The sequence below is a fragment of the Colletotrichum spaethianum genome, assembly GCF_022836535.1.
Source record: "Colletotrichum spaethianum MAFF 239500 DNA, contig05, whole genome shotgun sequence".
NCBI classification, from domain to species: domain Eukaryota; kingdom Fungi; phylum Ascomycota; class Sordariomycetes; order Glomerellales; family Glomerellaceae; genus Colletotrichum; species Colletotrichum spaethianum.
The window spans coordinates 1,687,801-1,702,172 of NW_026054775.1; the positions used below are offsets into that span (position 1 = coordinate 1,687,801).

At 51.7% G+C, this 14,372-nt stretch overlaps 6 protein-coding genes across 6 annotated transcripts; 4 read left to right on the top strand and 2 right to left on the bottom strand.

Annotated features, from left to right (window-relative positions):
- Positions 1-725: 725 nt before the first annotated feature.
- On the top strand, positions 726-2,480 carry ColSpa_02986 (major facilitator-type transporter ecdD; the record flags this gene model as incomplete). The annotated part of the gene is made up of 2 exons (XM_049269198.1): positions 726-1,217; positions 1,287-2,480. 2 exons carry the CDS (start codon positions 726-728, stop codon positions 2,478-2,480), a joined length of 1,686 nt encoding a protein of 561 aa, XP_049125155.1.
- Positions 2,481-4,568: 2,088 nt separating this feature from the next.
- On the top strand, positions 4,569-5,045 carry ColSpa_02987 (uncharacterized protein; the record flags this gene model as incomplete). The annotated part of the gene is made up of 2 exons (XM_049269199.1): positions 4,569-4,741; positions 4,778-5,045. 2 exons carry the CDS (start codon positions 4,569-4,571, stop codon positions 5,043-5,045), a joined length of 441 nt encoding a protein of 146 aa, XP_049125156.1.
- Positions 5,046-5,605: 560 nt separating this feature from the next.
- ColSpa_02988 (D-threonine aldolase) lies at positions 5,606-6,709 on the bottom strand (the record flags this gene model as incomplete). The annotated part of the gene is made up of 1 exon (XM_049269200.1): positions 5,606-6,709. One exon carries the CDS (start codon positions 6,707-6,709, stop codon positions 5,606-5,608), a length of 1,104 nt encoding a protein of 367 aa, XP_049125157.1.
- A 1,864-nt stretch (positions 6,710-8,573) lies between these two features.
- On the top strand, positions 8,574-9,431 carry ColSpa_02989 (pisatin demethylase; the record flags this gene model as incomplete). Its single annotated transcript, XM_049269201.1, has 2 exons — positions 8,574-8,674; positions 8,744-9,431. 2 exons carry the CDS (start codon positions 8,574-8,576, stop codon positions 9,429-9,431), a joined length of 789 nt encoding a protein of 262 aa, XP_049125158.1.
- A 729-nt stretch (positions 9,432-10,160) lies between these two features.
- ColSpa_02990 (aldo-keto reductase dtxS3) lies at positions 10,161-11,237 on the bottom strand (the record flags this gene model as incomplete). Its single annotated transcript, XM_049269202.1, has 1 exon — positions 10,161-11,237. The coding sequence occupies one exon, from the start codon at positions 11,235-11,237 to the stop codon at positions 10,161-10,163; it is 1,077 nt and encodes a 358-aa protein (XP_049125159.1).
- Positions 11,238-12,871: 1,634 nt separating this feature from the next.
- ColSpa_02991 (short chain dehydrogenase citE) lies at positions 12,872-13,852 on the top strand (the record flags this gene model as incomplete). The annotated part of the gene is made up of 1 exon (XM_049269203.1): positions 12,872-13,852. The coding sequence occupies one exon, from the start codon at positions 12,872-12,874 to the stop codon at positions 13,850-13,852; it is 981 nt and encodes a 326-aa protein (XP_049125160.1).
- Between the last annotated feature and the right edge of the window lie 520 nt (positions 13,853-14,372).

Consider the following 14,372-nt stretch of genomic DNA (forward strand, 5'->3'; position numbering starts at 1 on the left):
CCCAACTCGTCGGGAAGCCCCCTACCCTCTAAGGAAGGAACCCCTCCCCTGCCCCCCTCCTCGGCCTCCACGTCTGCCCAAGAGTTATCGGCCCTATTAAGCATGAGCTAGCAAGAGCTCCAATATGGGGACGGCTAACCAACGGGGCTAACCCAATGGGAGCTCGTGCTCGAGGGAACTGTGACCTGCAGACCCTCGGAATGGGGAGATGAAGCACCACACACCACACACCTCACCTCAGTCTACCCCGTACAGTTCCACCCCACAGACAAACTCGAGGACGGCGGCAGACTCGAGAGCATTCGACCCGTTGCTTCGGCCTGGCCTGGCCTGGCCTTGCTCTCCTGCTGCCACGGATGCCTGCCGCCTGACGTCCCATCTCCATTCCAGACTTCGGCTACCCCCCGCCGGTACCTCCAACCCGTGCCTACCTACTGTAGCTATGGCCGGTACCACCGTCACACGCCGGACGGACGAACTGACACAGACGCAAATTGACTGGACCACCCCAACCTTGCTTTACCCTCCCGCCTGCTCCAAGTGACACGAAGACTGATAAAAGGTCCTCGTCTCGCCCTCACCCTCGTGTTGTCTCCCCTCTCTTCCTCACGAGCTTCCTCGCCAATCCACTCCCCCGACAAGCTTCCCCTCGTCCGTTCCAAATTCTTCTCTTCGAATACCCGCAAAGCACTACGAGGCGGTAACAACAGCAGCAGCCCTCCACAATGGAGAAAGAGACCGGCGTTACGCGCGACCCCGTCCAGGGCGTCCAGGGACTCGCCGTTACCGACGATGTCAACGCGATCGAGGCTCCCGTCACCTGGAAGGCCTACCTGATCTGCGCCTTTGCCTCCTTCGGAGGTATCTTCTTCGGTTATGACTCCGGTTACATCAACGGTGTCTTGGGTTCCAAAATCTTCATTGAGGCCGTTGAGGGCACAGCCGCCGACGCAGTCAGCGATTCCCACCAATCTCTCATCGTCTCTATTCTGTCCTGCGGTACCTTCTTCGGCGCCCTCATCGCTGGTGACTTGGCCGACATGATGGGCCGCAAGTGGACTGTCATTCTCGGCTGCCTCATTTACATGATCGGTGTGATAATCCAGATGGTCACCAGCCCCAGCTCTGCTCTGGGCCCCATCGTTGCTGGTCGTCTCATCGCCGGTATTGGTGTGGGTTTCGAGTCAGCCGTCGTCATCTTGTACATGTCTGAGATCGTGAGTATCCTCCCCACAAGCTGGGCTGAAAGACCCTGGCAAACATGGTTGCTAACAAATGAATTGTAGTCTCCCAAGAAGGTTCGTGGTGCTCTCGTCTCTGGCTACCAGTTCTGCATTACCATTGGTCTGCTCCTGGCTGCCTGCATCGTCTACGCCACCCAGGACCGTCCGGACACTGGCTCCTACCGCATTCCCATCGCCATCCAGTTCCCCTGGGCTCTCATCCTTGGCGGCGGTCTGATGCTCTTCCCCGACTCCCCTAGATACTTCGTCAAGAAGGGCAGAATTGCCGATGCCGCTCGCTCTCTCTCGAAACTTCGTGGCCAGCCTGAGAACTCCGAGTACATCCAGGTCGAGCTTGCCGAGATCGTCGCCAACGAGGAGTATGAGCGCCAGCTCGTCCCCAACACCACCTGGTTCGGCACCTGGGCCAACTGCTTCAAGGGATCTGTCTTCAAGGCCAACTCCAACTTGCGCAAGACCATCCTTGGTACTTCTCTCCAGATGATGCAGCAGTGGACCGGTGTCAACTTCATCTTCTACTACTCGACCCCCTTCCTCCAGTCCACCGGTGCCATTGACAACACCTTCCTGATCTCCCTTATTTTCACCCTCGTCAACGTCTGCTCTACCCCTCTGTCCTTCTGGACAGTCGAGAGATTTGGTCGCCGCACGATTCTCCTCTATGGTGCCGGTGGCATGTTGATCTGCCAGTTCCTCGTCGCCATCATCGGTGTCACTGTTGGTTTCAACCACACTCACCCCGATCCTGCCGATGCTACCAAGAGCATCGCCGACAACATTTCTGCTGTCAACGCCCAGATCGCCTTCATCGCCATCTTCATCTTCTTTTTCGCTTCCACTTGGGGTCCTGGTGCCTGGGTTCTTATTGGAGAGATCTTCCCCCTGCCCATGCGCTCCCGTGGTGTTGCCCTCTCCACCGCCTCTAACTGGCTGTGGAACACCATCATTGCTGTCATCACTCCTTACATGGTTGGTGAGCACCGCGGCAACCTCAAGTCGTCCGTCTTCTTCGTCTGGGGCGGTCTGTGCACCTGCGCATTCGTCTACACCTTCTTCCTGGTCCCCGAGACCAAGGGCCTGTCCCTGGAGCAGGTTGACAAGATGATGGAGGAAACTGTTCCTCGTACCTCGGCCAAGTGGAAGCCTCATGAAACCTTTGCCTCCCAGGTTGCCCGTAACGGCGTCTTGGACAAGGTTACCGTCGACAATGTCGAGCGTCGCGCTTCCAACGTCTAAGCCGACGTCTCTCAGTTGTCTTTTCCATCCTTATCTATAGTATATTACCCGTCAGACCGGGTGAACAGCCTGGTGGCACATCTGAAGTTGAGTCCGTTTTGGGCATCACTTGAACTGTAATGCGAAATGTGGAATGCTGCATGGCGTGTGGGGGAAATCAAAGTCGTCACAATTGGTGACTAGCTCGATACCTATCTACCTAACCCTCACTGATACCGATAATACAAACAAATGTTCAAAGTAAACAAGCAATGGTGCATGACCTGGAACTCGGCTCATTTCCGTGATCAAGATTGGATGGGGTTGCTCAGTGGAAAACTTGGAACCCATGCCCCCAGGGTAATGCCCAGAGTCGGGGGAATGCGGACCGAGGTTGACAGGTCTCATTAATCGTGTAACCCCATCTGGGTACTAGTTCCAGTACCTTGTCGACTTGCGGCGCTGGCAGATCACGCGAGGTCTTGGCCCGATCTGGCAAGCGAGCGAGCGGGTCGGACCACCCTAGGGATCTCTTGGCTGCAGCATCTAAGGGAGGAGGAGGCTCTTGTTATGGGATGGGGACAAGACTTTGCTTGCATGAGCTTAACAGTTCAGTTTTGTGACAAGGCACGTTTCCAAAAGGGCCAGACATGAATAGGTCCTTACCTGGCTGGAGACAGGAAGTTTCTAGCTTACCACCCTATACATGAAGGTAGTCTAACTTGCAGCTGATGTTGCTTGCATGTCGTGGAGAACTCGACAATCCAACAACCGTGGGAAAAGCGCGTTTACGCGGATGCATATTAGGCTTTGCTTCTTAATTGTCTGTACCTGCACAGAGCAAAGTAACCCACCGTCATATTCGAATTGGCGTGCCACTGAACGTGTTTGGCCTTTCAGGTCCTAGGCTTTAACGCTTTACGCTGTTGTAGCCGATGGAGAGAAGGGTGGAGGCGGCTAGAGATAAACGAAGTCCCTTTCGATGGATTTCATCCACCTTACTTCATATCATAAGCCCCCGACACTTGTACCCTGTTTTCTGGAGACTGACATAAGACCTGAGACAGATGCCATGTTTAACCTCTATGCTACGATCGTGCCTAAGACTGGCTCGATGTAGTACTTTTATAATATACTTCACGCTATTAGTTCTACACTTTTTGGGTTATGGATCAACAATGACTTCGGTTTACACGCCAGAGTGCAGTAGTTTGCAAGTTGGAGTCTGAAATTGCCTTCAGCTAGTGCATGCTGGTGTCGTTATTGTCTTGGAATATCGAGTGCAAACCTGCAGCGGCTCTATCCCATGTGACACTGCTCTCTCATCACCTACTCAGGTGAAAGGCACTGTGCGGTACTATTTGATGCTGTTAACCTAGTCTCAACTAAAGACCACCACGTGCTGGCTTTATACTACCACCGCACCTAATCCTGGTCAGGACCAGGCTTGAGTATAATGGCAACACGTCACATGGACGTAAATCAACAATAATCCCAACTCCAGAATGCGATGTTTTGCGTTTCTCTTAGATACTTTTCGGTTGGTTGCAACCATAGTTCCAACAGCGAAGTTTCCATTCTTGCTTCTGACATCAGAAATGCCCCTTAGACGGCGCAGTCAGTGTGGCTGAAACCCCTTTTTCTGCGGAAGTTCTCTCAAAATATGGTACAACCGGTGGTGAATAATGTCTTGCCTTATTGCTTCATTTTCGAATGTGAACAGCCGATAGCTTAATAGAGTACTATCTCATGGTGGGGCCACCGGCCGCCTCGATATTGTGTTCATCTAGCCGTCACTAACCACTCATGCTTCAGACCCGGCAGCCACTTACCCCTTAATCGGATTTGCAATCCCAATCCAGCTGATATTACCTCCCACCACGCAACAAAAACACGCCACGATGCACCTCAAACTCAGCGCCTGCGTATACTCTGCTATCCTAGCGGGCACCAAAAGTATCACTCAGCTAGAAGATCCAGAACATCCGTACTTCCCCCCGGGCCCCACCGACCGCCGCTCGCCATGTCCAGCCGTCAACATCCTCGCCAACCACGGCCCATCGTTCGCTCCGGCGCCTTCTTCACGGGCGAGAGCGCCCCGTCACACAGATGCTGGCCTTCAACTTTTCGCGGACCGTGGCCGCAGCACCCGTACCCGCTGCGCTAGAATACGCCACTACGGGCGTCAACGGGACGTTCCACCTCGACGACCTTGCTCGGAAACCGCTCGACCACAACGGTAGCCTAAATAAGGGCGACCTCGCGCAGGGGGATAATCTACGGTTCAACCAGAGCATTTGAGATCGTTTCGTCGCGAGGTTAGAGGACGCGAGGAGAGCAAATCCGGCGTTCGAGCTGGATGCGGCGCGGGTTGCGGCTACATTTGGTCAGACGAGCGGGGTGCTGACGGCGTTCGGGGGGAGTGTACAGGACGGCAAGGCGAGGAAGAACTGGATTAATGCGAGCTTTGGGGAGGACCGGCTGCCGTGGGCCCTCGGATGGAAGACGTCTGAGAACATGCTCGAGGCGGCGGACCTTGGGCCCATGGCCAAGGCCTTGAGAGAGTACGCACCTGAGGGTGTCTGAGGGCCAGCATGTATAACTTCATACTCGTGATTGTACACGCATATCTGTGTAGGAGCAGCAGACTCATGTGCTTTTGGCGCTTCTTCCAGGCAGCAAAACCCTGTTCAAACGGTGACTCGAAACCATGCCGCCTTGCTAACTGCTGTTCCCTGATGATACCGCCTGCGCTAAGTTACGCCTGCGGAACACTTCCAGAGCTCACATGTTCTGCATTATACGAAAGGAAACACCAACATATCACAGTCTGAAAGTAGAGTGGCAACCGATTTTCACCGTATAACCAAGGTGGAAGGCGAGAGGATGGGGGTGGACGAGAATCATAGGTCAATTCTTTCGAAAGTCTGGAAAACCAGGCCTTATTTGTACTAAAAGCTTTTATTGATACTTCTTGGCCTAAATACAGCTGCCTTCTCAAAAGCAAAGACACACATAGCTTGTTTCATTCAGTCAATTATATGTGACTTGTCTTCTTTATATATATGCCAAAAGCGTGTTCATTTGTTTTACCATAGATATTTGTATGTTCCAGTTCGCTTTTTGAGGCATGAAGCTGGCTTTAATCATTGGACCTTTCCTCTGGAGTCAACCGACCAAATTTCTTGGATAACGCCATTCCTATGGGCATAATACCAGTCGTGCAAATTGATCGTCGGGTCAATGTGACTCGGAACCATTTCGACTCTATCCCCCACAGCCAACGAGGGGGTTCCCTCATCCCAGCTGAGCGAACCATGCTCGTCTCCCAGGTTGGCGTGCTTATAGCGACTGTCCTTACACTCAGCCAGTCCGCTATCCGTCGTCAGAGACTTGAGCCCCGTGTCAATCGTCACCTGTCGTTCGCCCTGCTTGCTAATAACGGTAGCCAGCAAAGTCAGGCTGTTGGAGTAGAATGAGCCGACCGCGTTGCGGTAGTCCGTGTCCATGAAGATAAACGACCCCGGCTGCAGCTCCGTGACTCCCGGAACAGTGGCGCAGAACTCGGCGGTACCCGTGCCGCCCGTTGTGACGACCTCAATGCCGAAGCCTGCTTTGCGGAGAGCCTCTGCGGTCTCCGTGAGCGTCTTCATAGACTCAAGACACTGCTTCTTTCGATCTTCTCGGCTGTGGAGGTGCTGTAGATGACCCTCGTATCCTTGCACGCCGATTAGACGGAGATGCTTGAGGTTTCCGATGTGCCTCGCCAGAGCCAGAGCAGGCTCGCCTGCGGCCACGCCGGTCCGATGCAATCCAACATCCAGATCAATCAGCGTGAGGATCGGCTCCTCGACACCGGCCTCTTCCAACGCATTGTTGATTGCCGTCGCTCCGAACTCGCTGTCAACGACGGTTCTAATCTTCTTGTTTTTCTTAAAGAGTTCAACAAGACGCTTCACTTTGGGGGCGCCGATGATTTCGCAGGTGATGAGGATGTCGTCGAAGCCCGCCGCTGTGATGGCTTCTGCTTCTGATACTTTGGCTACGCAGCAACCCTTGGCACCGGCGGCGGCGAGCTTGCCAGCAAGAACTGCGCTCTTTGTTGTCTTTAGGTGGGGGCGGATGTTCGCGCCCGTGGGTAGTAGGCTGTCGAAAAGCTTCTTGATATTTGCCTCCATGAGATCGAGATCCACGACCATTGAAGGCGTGTCCAGGCTATCCAGCCGGTCGCCCACGTTGACGGTGTACATTTTGGCGGTGGTCTTAGATTGTAGACGTGAAATGACTTGTCAAAGTGAGCGTTTGCCAAATGCCAAAGTTGATGTGAATACGGAACCTTAAGAGCCCGCATACGATCGGCTGCGGGGTCGGCGCCCCCAAGGCGAGATAAGACGATTCGGGGTGGATCTCCGGCGTCGGAAATGGCTTGACTAATCAAACTGTCTGCAGTTGCCCGCGGAATACTAAGCATAATTTGATCAACCTGCTGTTTTCCACGCTGGCATGGGCTCATGCAGTAAAATGAAGATGGGTGAACATCTGAAGGATAGCTTACGCGCTGCATCTCGATCAGCGGTCTCATGTAGGTTTTCCTTTACACATGAACACAGCACCGTCAAAGCTGCCTAAGTATGCATGTGCGTCTTGAACTTTCTCGCCCAGATATGATACCCGGCAAATTCTGCTTAAACGATGAGTCCTTAGCCCGGCTCGGCACGTCAAAAGTGTCCAATAGATGTATGCTACGGGAGTAACCGCTGCAGGGTTGCATCGTATATGCAGCATTGTTCAAAATCAGCACCATGCTTGGCCGTCCTACTCAAAGCAGCATCCAAGGGCTGATCTCTGGTAGCCAATAGGCCATACAGATGAGGGGCATATTGTACAGTGAGTAGCAATCAGCAGTCAGAGTAGGAATAGACACCTGCTGCATACGGGGCCCGGTGACAGACCCCCAATGAGGTGCTTGCGTTGTGAAACCTATGTGTTTTAAGACATGCCAACACCATGGCATGAGAAGATCAAGAAGATCTGCAAATGTTGGCCATTATATACATCTCCCTCTTCGCTCTCTGAAGACAGGCATTTAAAGTCATTCCATTTTTGATCATTTGTTGTAGAAGCTTCAGTACCATGGTGCTGCTCAATGTGCCAGCGCTATCTTTGGCCTCGGCTGGGGCGTTTCTATCCATTGTGGCAGTCTCTGCACTTATTTTTCGGGTCTTCTACAACTTGTATCTACATCCTCTGTCCAGGTTCCACGGCCCGTGGTATGCTGCTTCGTTCTCACTTTGCTCTGCCGTCATATCTGTCGTCGGGCTTGAACCACACTGGATGCTTTATCTGGCTAAGCAATATGGATGTGAGTTGTTGCCATTGTGATTACTAGTAAGCGCCAGTTTGTCGAAATTACTGACACTACTCCCGCTATGAAGATGACAAGCCGATCCGTATAGCACCGTCACTTTTACTGTTCCCCCAGTCCAAGGCAATCAGAGACATTTACTGGGATTCAAAGTGCAACACTAAAGCCCCTCTCTACGGGTCCGGCGCGCTTGGTCCACCGCACCTTTTCTCGACTATTGATGGAAGCGTACACAAGTCTCTGAGAAAGGCCCTAGGTGGTCCATCGGTAGCCTCCCGCTGCGTTTTTTTTTTGTTCTTTGTTCAAACCCTCGTAGCCGCGTCATTGGCTGACAGTTGACTTCTTAGTGGTCAATTGGTGGATTGAAGAACAATTGGGAACCTCGCATCGATGACCACATTCAGCTTTTTGTTCGAAGAATGACTGAATTCGCCGAGAAGAACCAACCAGTCATTCTCTCCGACAAGCTGGCGTGAGTAGCCTACCAGCGTGAAGTATTTCCTGAACATATAGTCTGATATTGTTGACCGTATCTTAGAGAATTCGCAGCCGACATCATGACCCTAGTATCTTTCACCAACCCTTGGGGTTTTGTCGACAACAGCCGTGACGAGCGTAATATGCTCAAGAGCTGGCGCGAAGGGCTCGTCTTTTTCGGCTTCTCTGGTCGTTTCCGATTCTTTAGGGACGTAATCTTGAAGAGCTCATGGGGTCAATACTTCCTGCCGGGAACAACCGACGACAACGGCATGGGCTACTTGATGAGGCAGGCGGACAGGGAAGTCTCTGCTCGCGAGGAGCGCATATCGCAAGAGAACTTTTCGCAGGAAAAACCGGACTTCCTACAGCTGTGAGTCATATCAAACCGCGCGTGTGACAGATCTGTTGTGTCGTCCTGCCATACTGATCTCGCTCATAGGTGTCTTGAGGCACGAATGGATGGAAAACCATTGAACGCGATGCAAAAGCGGGCTCACATCACTTTACTCATTCAAGCAGGCGCCGACACCACTGGGACCGCGCTCGGCAGCACCCTCCGTTTCCTTCTGACGCATCCATCCGTGTTTCGCCGCGTGCGTGCTGAACTGGCAGTTGCTTCCAAGTCGCAGGCACTAAGCACACCCATCCAATTTGAAGAGACGAGGGCACACTTGCCCTACTTTGTGGCATGTATAAAAGAGTCTCTAAGACTAAATCCGCCCGCAACCAACTTGTTCGGACGAGTCACGCCGTCTCCGGATGGTAAAATAGTGGACGGGACCTGGGTTCCGGCCGGTGCGGAGATCACAAGCAACGCCTACGTCTCCCAGCGGGATCCTCACATGTATGCTCCGGACCCAGAGGCGTACCGCCCGGAGAGGTGGCTGGAGGACGAGGGGAGCTCGAAGGAACTCATTAGCGAGATGGATGCTTCTGCTTTTGTTTTTGGCGTTGGTCCTCGGGTTTGCCTTGGTAAGGACGTTGCAATCATGGAGATGTATAAGTTGCTCCCAGAGGTTGTTCGACGGTTCGATTTTGAGATGAGGGAGGAAGGTGACTTTGTCGTCGTCGGGGGTATTGCGTACAACCAACGGTTTGTTGTTCAATTGAGGCCGCGAGTGGAGTAAGGTATGGGTTAGGATTGTTAGATCGTGGTTTTTTGTATTGTGCTAAAGCAGTTGTCCAACTTAAGTAGCTTTCATTCCCGATTAATCATTACTTAATGTTTACTTTATGGAAGTTACCGAATCCCGGAAAACGCATGGAAGTGGTGAGTTTTGAGCTTGGGTAATGTTTGCAGTCTTACACAAATGCCATCCGCGAAAGACCAAGTGTGATTCCCATGAGAGCCTCCCAATGACAGAGTCCCTCTACGACGGTCAGACTTACTACACTACGGTGCCGATCAGACTCGATTTGCATCTCTGCTGGTCGTTTGAACGCCGGTCAACATGTCCGGCATCGAGCGACCGACGATAAGCAATTAAGGGGGACGAGCACCTCTGCCAATGAAGACGTTTTCCGCGCTGAATACTGCCGGCGCCGGAGCGGGGAGAAGCTCCACCTTTGCCCCAGCGCCGCTTTCGGCTATCTCGGTCGCACCCACCACTTGACCCCTCCGTCATGTTTGTGCCCATGTCAACAAGTCGATTCCGACTAGCTCAGCGTCTAGGACAGGTCAGGCTAAAGCAGCAACCGTTCGACTGCAAAGATGGAAGTTGAAACTCTGGTTATCGGTTTTGGAGTTGCGTGCAACCTGTGGTTTCTACCTCACCGTCATATTGTTGTTCCACATAGACGAGAAATTCAAAAAGTTAATGATATCATAAACTCAATAGCGTTACGAAAGTACGGCTCTAGTAGTGTCCAACGATGTTCTTGGAAACATACGGCTCTTCGAGGTACTTCACTTCATCTTCTGTCAACGTCTTTCCACGCAACTCGCCGACCTCGTCAATTCTCTTAACAGAGTTGAACCCCGTGATTGGAACCCCACCCTTGGACCTAATCCAGGTAAGAGCAACGTTGCTCATGCTCCATCCCTTCTTTTCAGCCACCTCTTCGACCCTGCGAATGATGGTCTCGTCTGCTTCCGTGTGACTAGTATTCGTTGGACCCTTAACTTGCGAGCGAGTGCTGGTCTTCTCAGTCTCCAGCGGTCTTGCTAGCGCTCCACCGGCGAGCGGGGACCAGGGAATGAGCCCAACGCCCGTCTCCCTGCAGAAGCGGTTCATCTCCCGCTCTTCCTCGCGATAGACTAGGTTGTAGAAGTTCTGCATGCTAACGAACTTTGTCCAACCGTTCTTCTCGGCGACGAACTGCATCTGAGCGAACTGGGTCGCCCACATGGAGCTAGCGCCGATGTAGAGAATCTTGCCAGCCAGGACAAGGTCGTGGAGGGCCTTCATCGTTTCCTCGATTGGGGTGGTGGGGTCGAAGCGGTGGATCTGGAAGAGATCGATGTAGGTGGTCCCCAGGCGAAGCAAGGCGTCGTCAACTGCCTTGAAAATGGCCTTGCGGGAGAGCCCGCCCTGGTTGACGTAGTCCTTGCTTTGTCCAAACTGCTGAGTGTACATTGGAGCGAATATGCTCGTCTCTTTACCAACGTATATGGCGCACTTGGTCATGAGGACGAGTTTCTCGCGGGGTATGTTGTACTTCTTGATTGCCTTGCCAATGACTTCCTCGCTCAAGCCGTTGGAGTACATGTTGGCGGTGTCCCAGGTGTTGATGCCGCGATCATAGGCAGCCTTGAGAATCTCACAAGATTCCTTCTCATCGAGTACCCACTTCTGCCATTCGCTGGATCCAAGCGACATTCCCCCCAAAATGGGAACAGAAACTTTCAGGCCAGAGGTTCCTAGATTAACGTATTCTACCTTGGTTGCGTCGAGACTCTCTTGAAGAGAGGTGGGGACAACTGGTGCAGACATATTGGGCACGAAGTAAAGAGTTAAGAGTTTTGGGTGTCAAGGATGCTATTGATCGACTCGTGATGTTTTCGCCTGGTGTTTTTCTTCTTGAGAACGGATGTAGATGTCACGAAAATAAGATTGGGAACATCATCTCTATATAGAATATTCATTCACTCGCATCTCAACTATATTACGTATCAGTGACAATCGGTTCGCCCAAGCTTTGCTGTCGAGAACTTGCGACTTGGATTGCTCAACTATGCGGATGGGGAGATAACTGTAAAACCCGTACGGATTTTGGACATCACAAATCACGAGTCGCCGAAATCAATATATTCCTCTTCCAAGTCTTCGATCGTTAAGCCCGCGTAAGTCCTTACAAGAGACTCAAGATGGTCAGATAGAAGGAAGCTAACAAGCTCTCAAGCGGTGCATGGCCGGATATTTTGTCGGTATTGCACCGCACAGGAATCGAATTGCAATTGCGGGCAATTAACGGACTATATGCTTTGTCCGTTCCATAACCTCAATTTCATATAAGAGGGCGGGAAGAAGCATGGAGTTTGGGTTTATTAGTCAGTGCACTTCTTTTAGCGCTCAAGTCCGTTAACTCCGGGCATCGCTCTTTTGTCGCGTCAATGTGGGGGGCCGATCCGGTAGGGACATTCTAGACCGGCCAATGACATTGTCGGGGCTCCGGCCCGGTAACTACAAACGGCCGATGGCGTGACAAGCCTGCCTGTTGTGTGAGCGTCATTATGAGCAGAATCCTATCAAAGTGGTTCCATTATGGGGATGAAGTCGACTGGGCTTGGTGCTTTCTTGACAAATGCCAAACTGCACTGTAGGTCGTTTACCGTGCTGGGTTCCTGACCAACCTTATCAACTTTATGCATCTCTCCAGTGAAGAGGGACAAACTGAAAAGTCATAGCACTAAAACATAGTACTACTAAATGTATGTAGTGAACATCTCTGATTGAGTACCATTGGCGGCGGTAGTGTCGAAGAACTAATTGAACGGTGGCTGCAGAATTAGTTTCTGAAGTACGGAGTTAACGTCTTCCCGAAAGGGAAAAGCCGGAATTATGGCTTACGCATCGAACACAAGTCCGCAGCTCTTGTCGAACGGATTCTCCTTAGCCTTCAAGCTTAGTCATCCAAGCATCTTCGCTTCCTTCAACGAGCGGCCTTGCAGGTGCTACGATACTTGCCCAGGAGTCAACTTATGGTTGTGGGGTTCAATTGATTGCTGACGTTCAGTCGGCTCAATCCGCCGACAAGCGCCAAGCGTCGCGCTTATTGCACGGCGGTGGAACTTACAAAAGCAGATAGTTACCGGTAGGTATGTCTGGCACCCTTGCGGAGTTAAGCTTCGCGTCTTGGCAGGCCGGAGTGCGGGCCCCATCGAAACACCCGACTACCGGTAGCCCGCATGCCCACAGTAGCAGCTCATCCCTGACTGATTCGTCATACATTTGGACGACGTTGCCCTGAGACGATTGTATATATACCATCATGGTGTGTCACGTACCATGTCAATCAACACAATCCATCGCAAAGCCTCCAGTTTCTCGTATAATTATCTTGAAAGCGAATAACCTAAATTATCGTATCCTACCGCAACTTCTTCTGCCCATAACCGAAAGCAACGATGAGCTTTCTTTACAGCCAGCTTATCAAATCCCTGCCGTACCCTTCGGGCTCGTATGCCGGCAAGACCATTGTCATCACCGGCAGCAATGTCGGCCTCGGCAAGGAGGCCGCAAGGCACTTCACCCGTCTCGGCGCTAGCAAACTGATCCTCGCCGTTCGAAGCCTCGACAAGGGGCGCGAGGCCAAAGAGGACATTGAAGCCACCACCAACTGCGCCAAAGACATCATCGAGGTCTGGGAGCTCGACATGTCCAAGTATGCCAGCGTGCAAAAATTCGCTTCTCGCTTGAGGACAGGACTGGAACGTGTCGACATCTTCATTGCCAACGCGGGTGTTGTTCATGTCGAGTTCAAGCAGATGGAAGAGGACGAAGGCACAATCACCGTCAACGTTGTCTCCACATTTCTTCTGATGGCCCTTGTCTTGCCCAAGATGAAGGAGACGGCAGCCAAGTTCAAGGTCCGACCCACTTTCACAATCACATCATCAGAGGTGCACGGCTGGACGACATTCGAAGAGCGTAACGCACCCGACGGCAAGATCTTCAACACCATTAATGAAGTAGCCTCGAAGTCATCGGAAAATGTGGATAAGCTTTACCCGCTTTCCAAGCTGCTGGAGGTGCTTGGTGTGAGGACCTTCGCCGAACTGCACCCTGCTTCTGAGTACCCTGTCACAGTCAACACGGTCAACCCGGGCTTCTGTCATTCTGAGTTGGCCCGCGATCTAAAGGATAGGTGGAGTATGTGGCTCATGAAGCTTTTGCTGGCCCGGACAACGGAGTATGGTAGCCGGAACCTGGTGTATGCCGGATCTGCTGGCGCTGAGTCTCACGGCCACTATGTTTCTGACTGCGCTGTCGCGAAACCGTCGCCATTTGTGAGAAGTAAAGAAGGAAAGGAGGCACAGGACAGAGTGTGGGTTGAACTTAAGCAAAAGTTGGAGGCAATCCAGCCGGGTGTCACGAGTAAGATGTGATCTCTTCAACAATGCCGAATTTGACATTTCCCTCTGTTCTCTATATTCTAGTAATTGAGTATCCATCTTCTGTCATCTAGCCTGTAGAATTCCCATAATCGATCTACCAGATTTACAGTAATTAATCATTCTTTGATGCTGCTATGATTGTTGGCAGCGCAACTTTGACTCTGTACTACATCATTTAAACTTAGTTGCAAGAGCCACCTATATTTTATATTATCTTCTAGACTGATTCATGATACATACTAACTTACCGAAAAGTCCAAGAGAAATTGAGAATCTGCTTCGTCGAAAGTATCATTTGTCTTGTATGAAACATGGTTTTGCAACGCATCCCGCAGTCCTGAAATAGCGATGCCATCGAAGTAAGCTCCAGACATGAAATTTCCTTATGGTTTTCCGTTAGGTCGTTTGTAAGACATAGTAAGAGAGAGCGCGCCACAAACTAGAAATGTAATGGTGTCAAAATAAGACTGCTATGTTAGAGCGCTATGGAGTTTTTAATCCCGCCGATTGA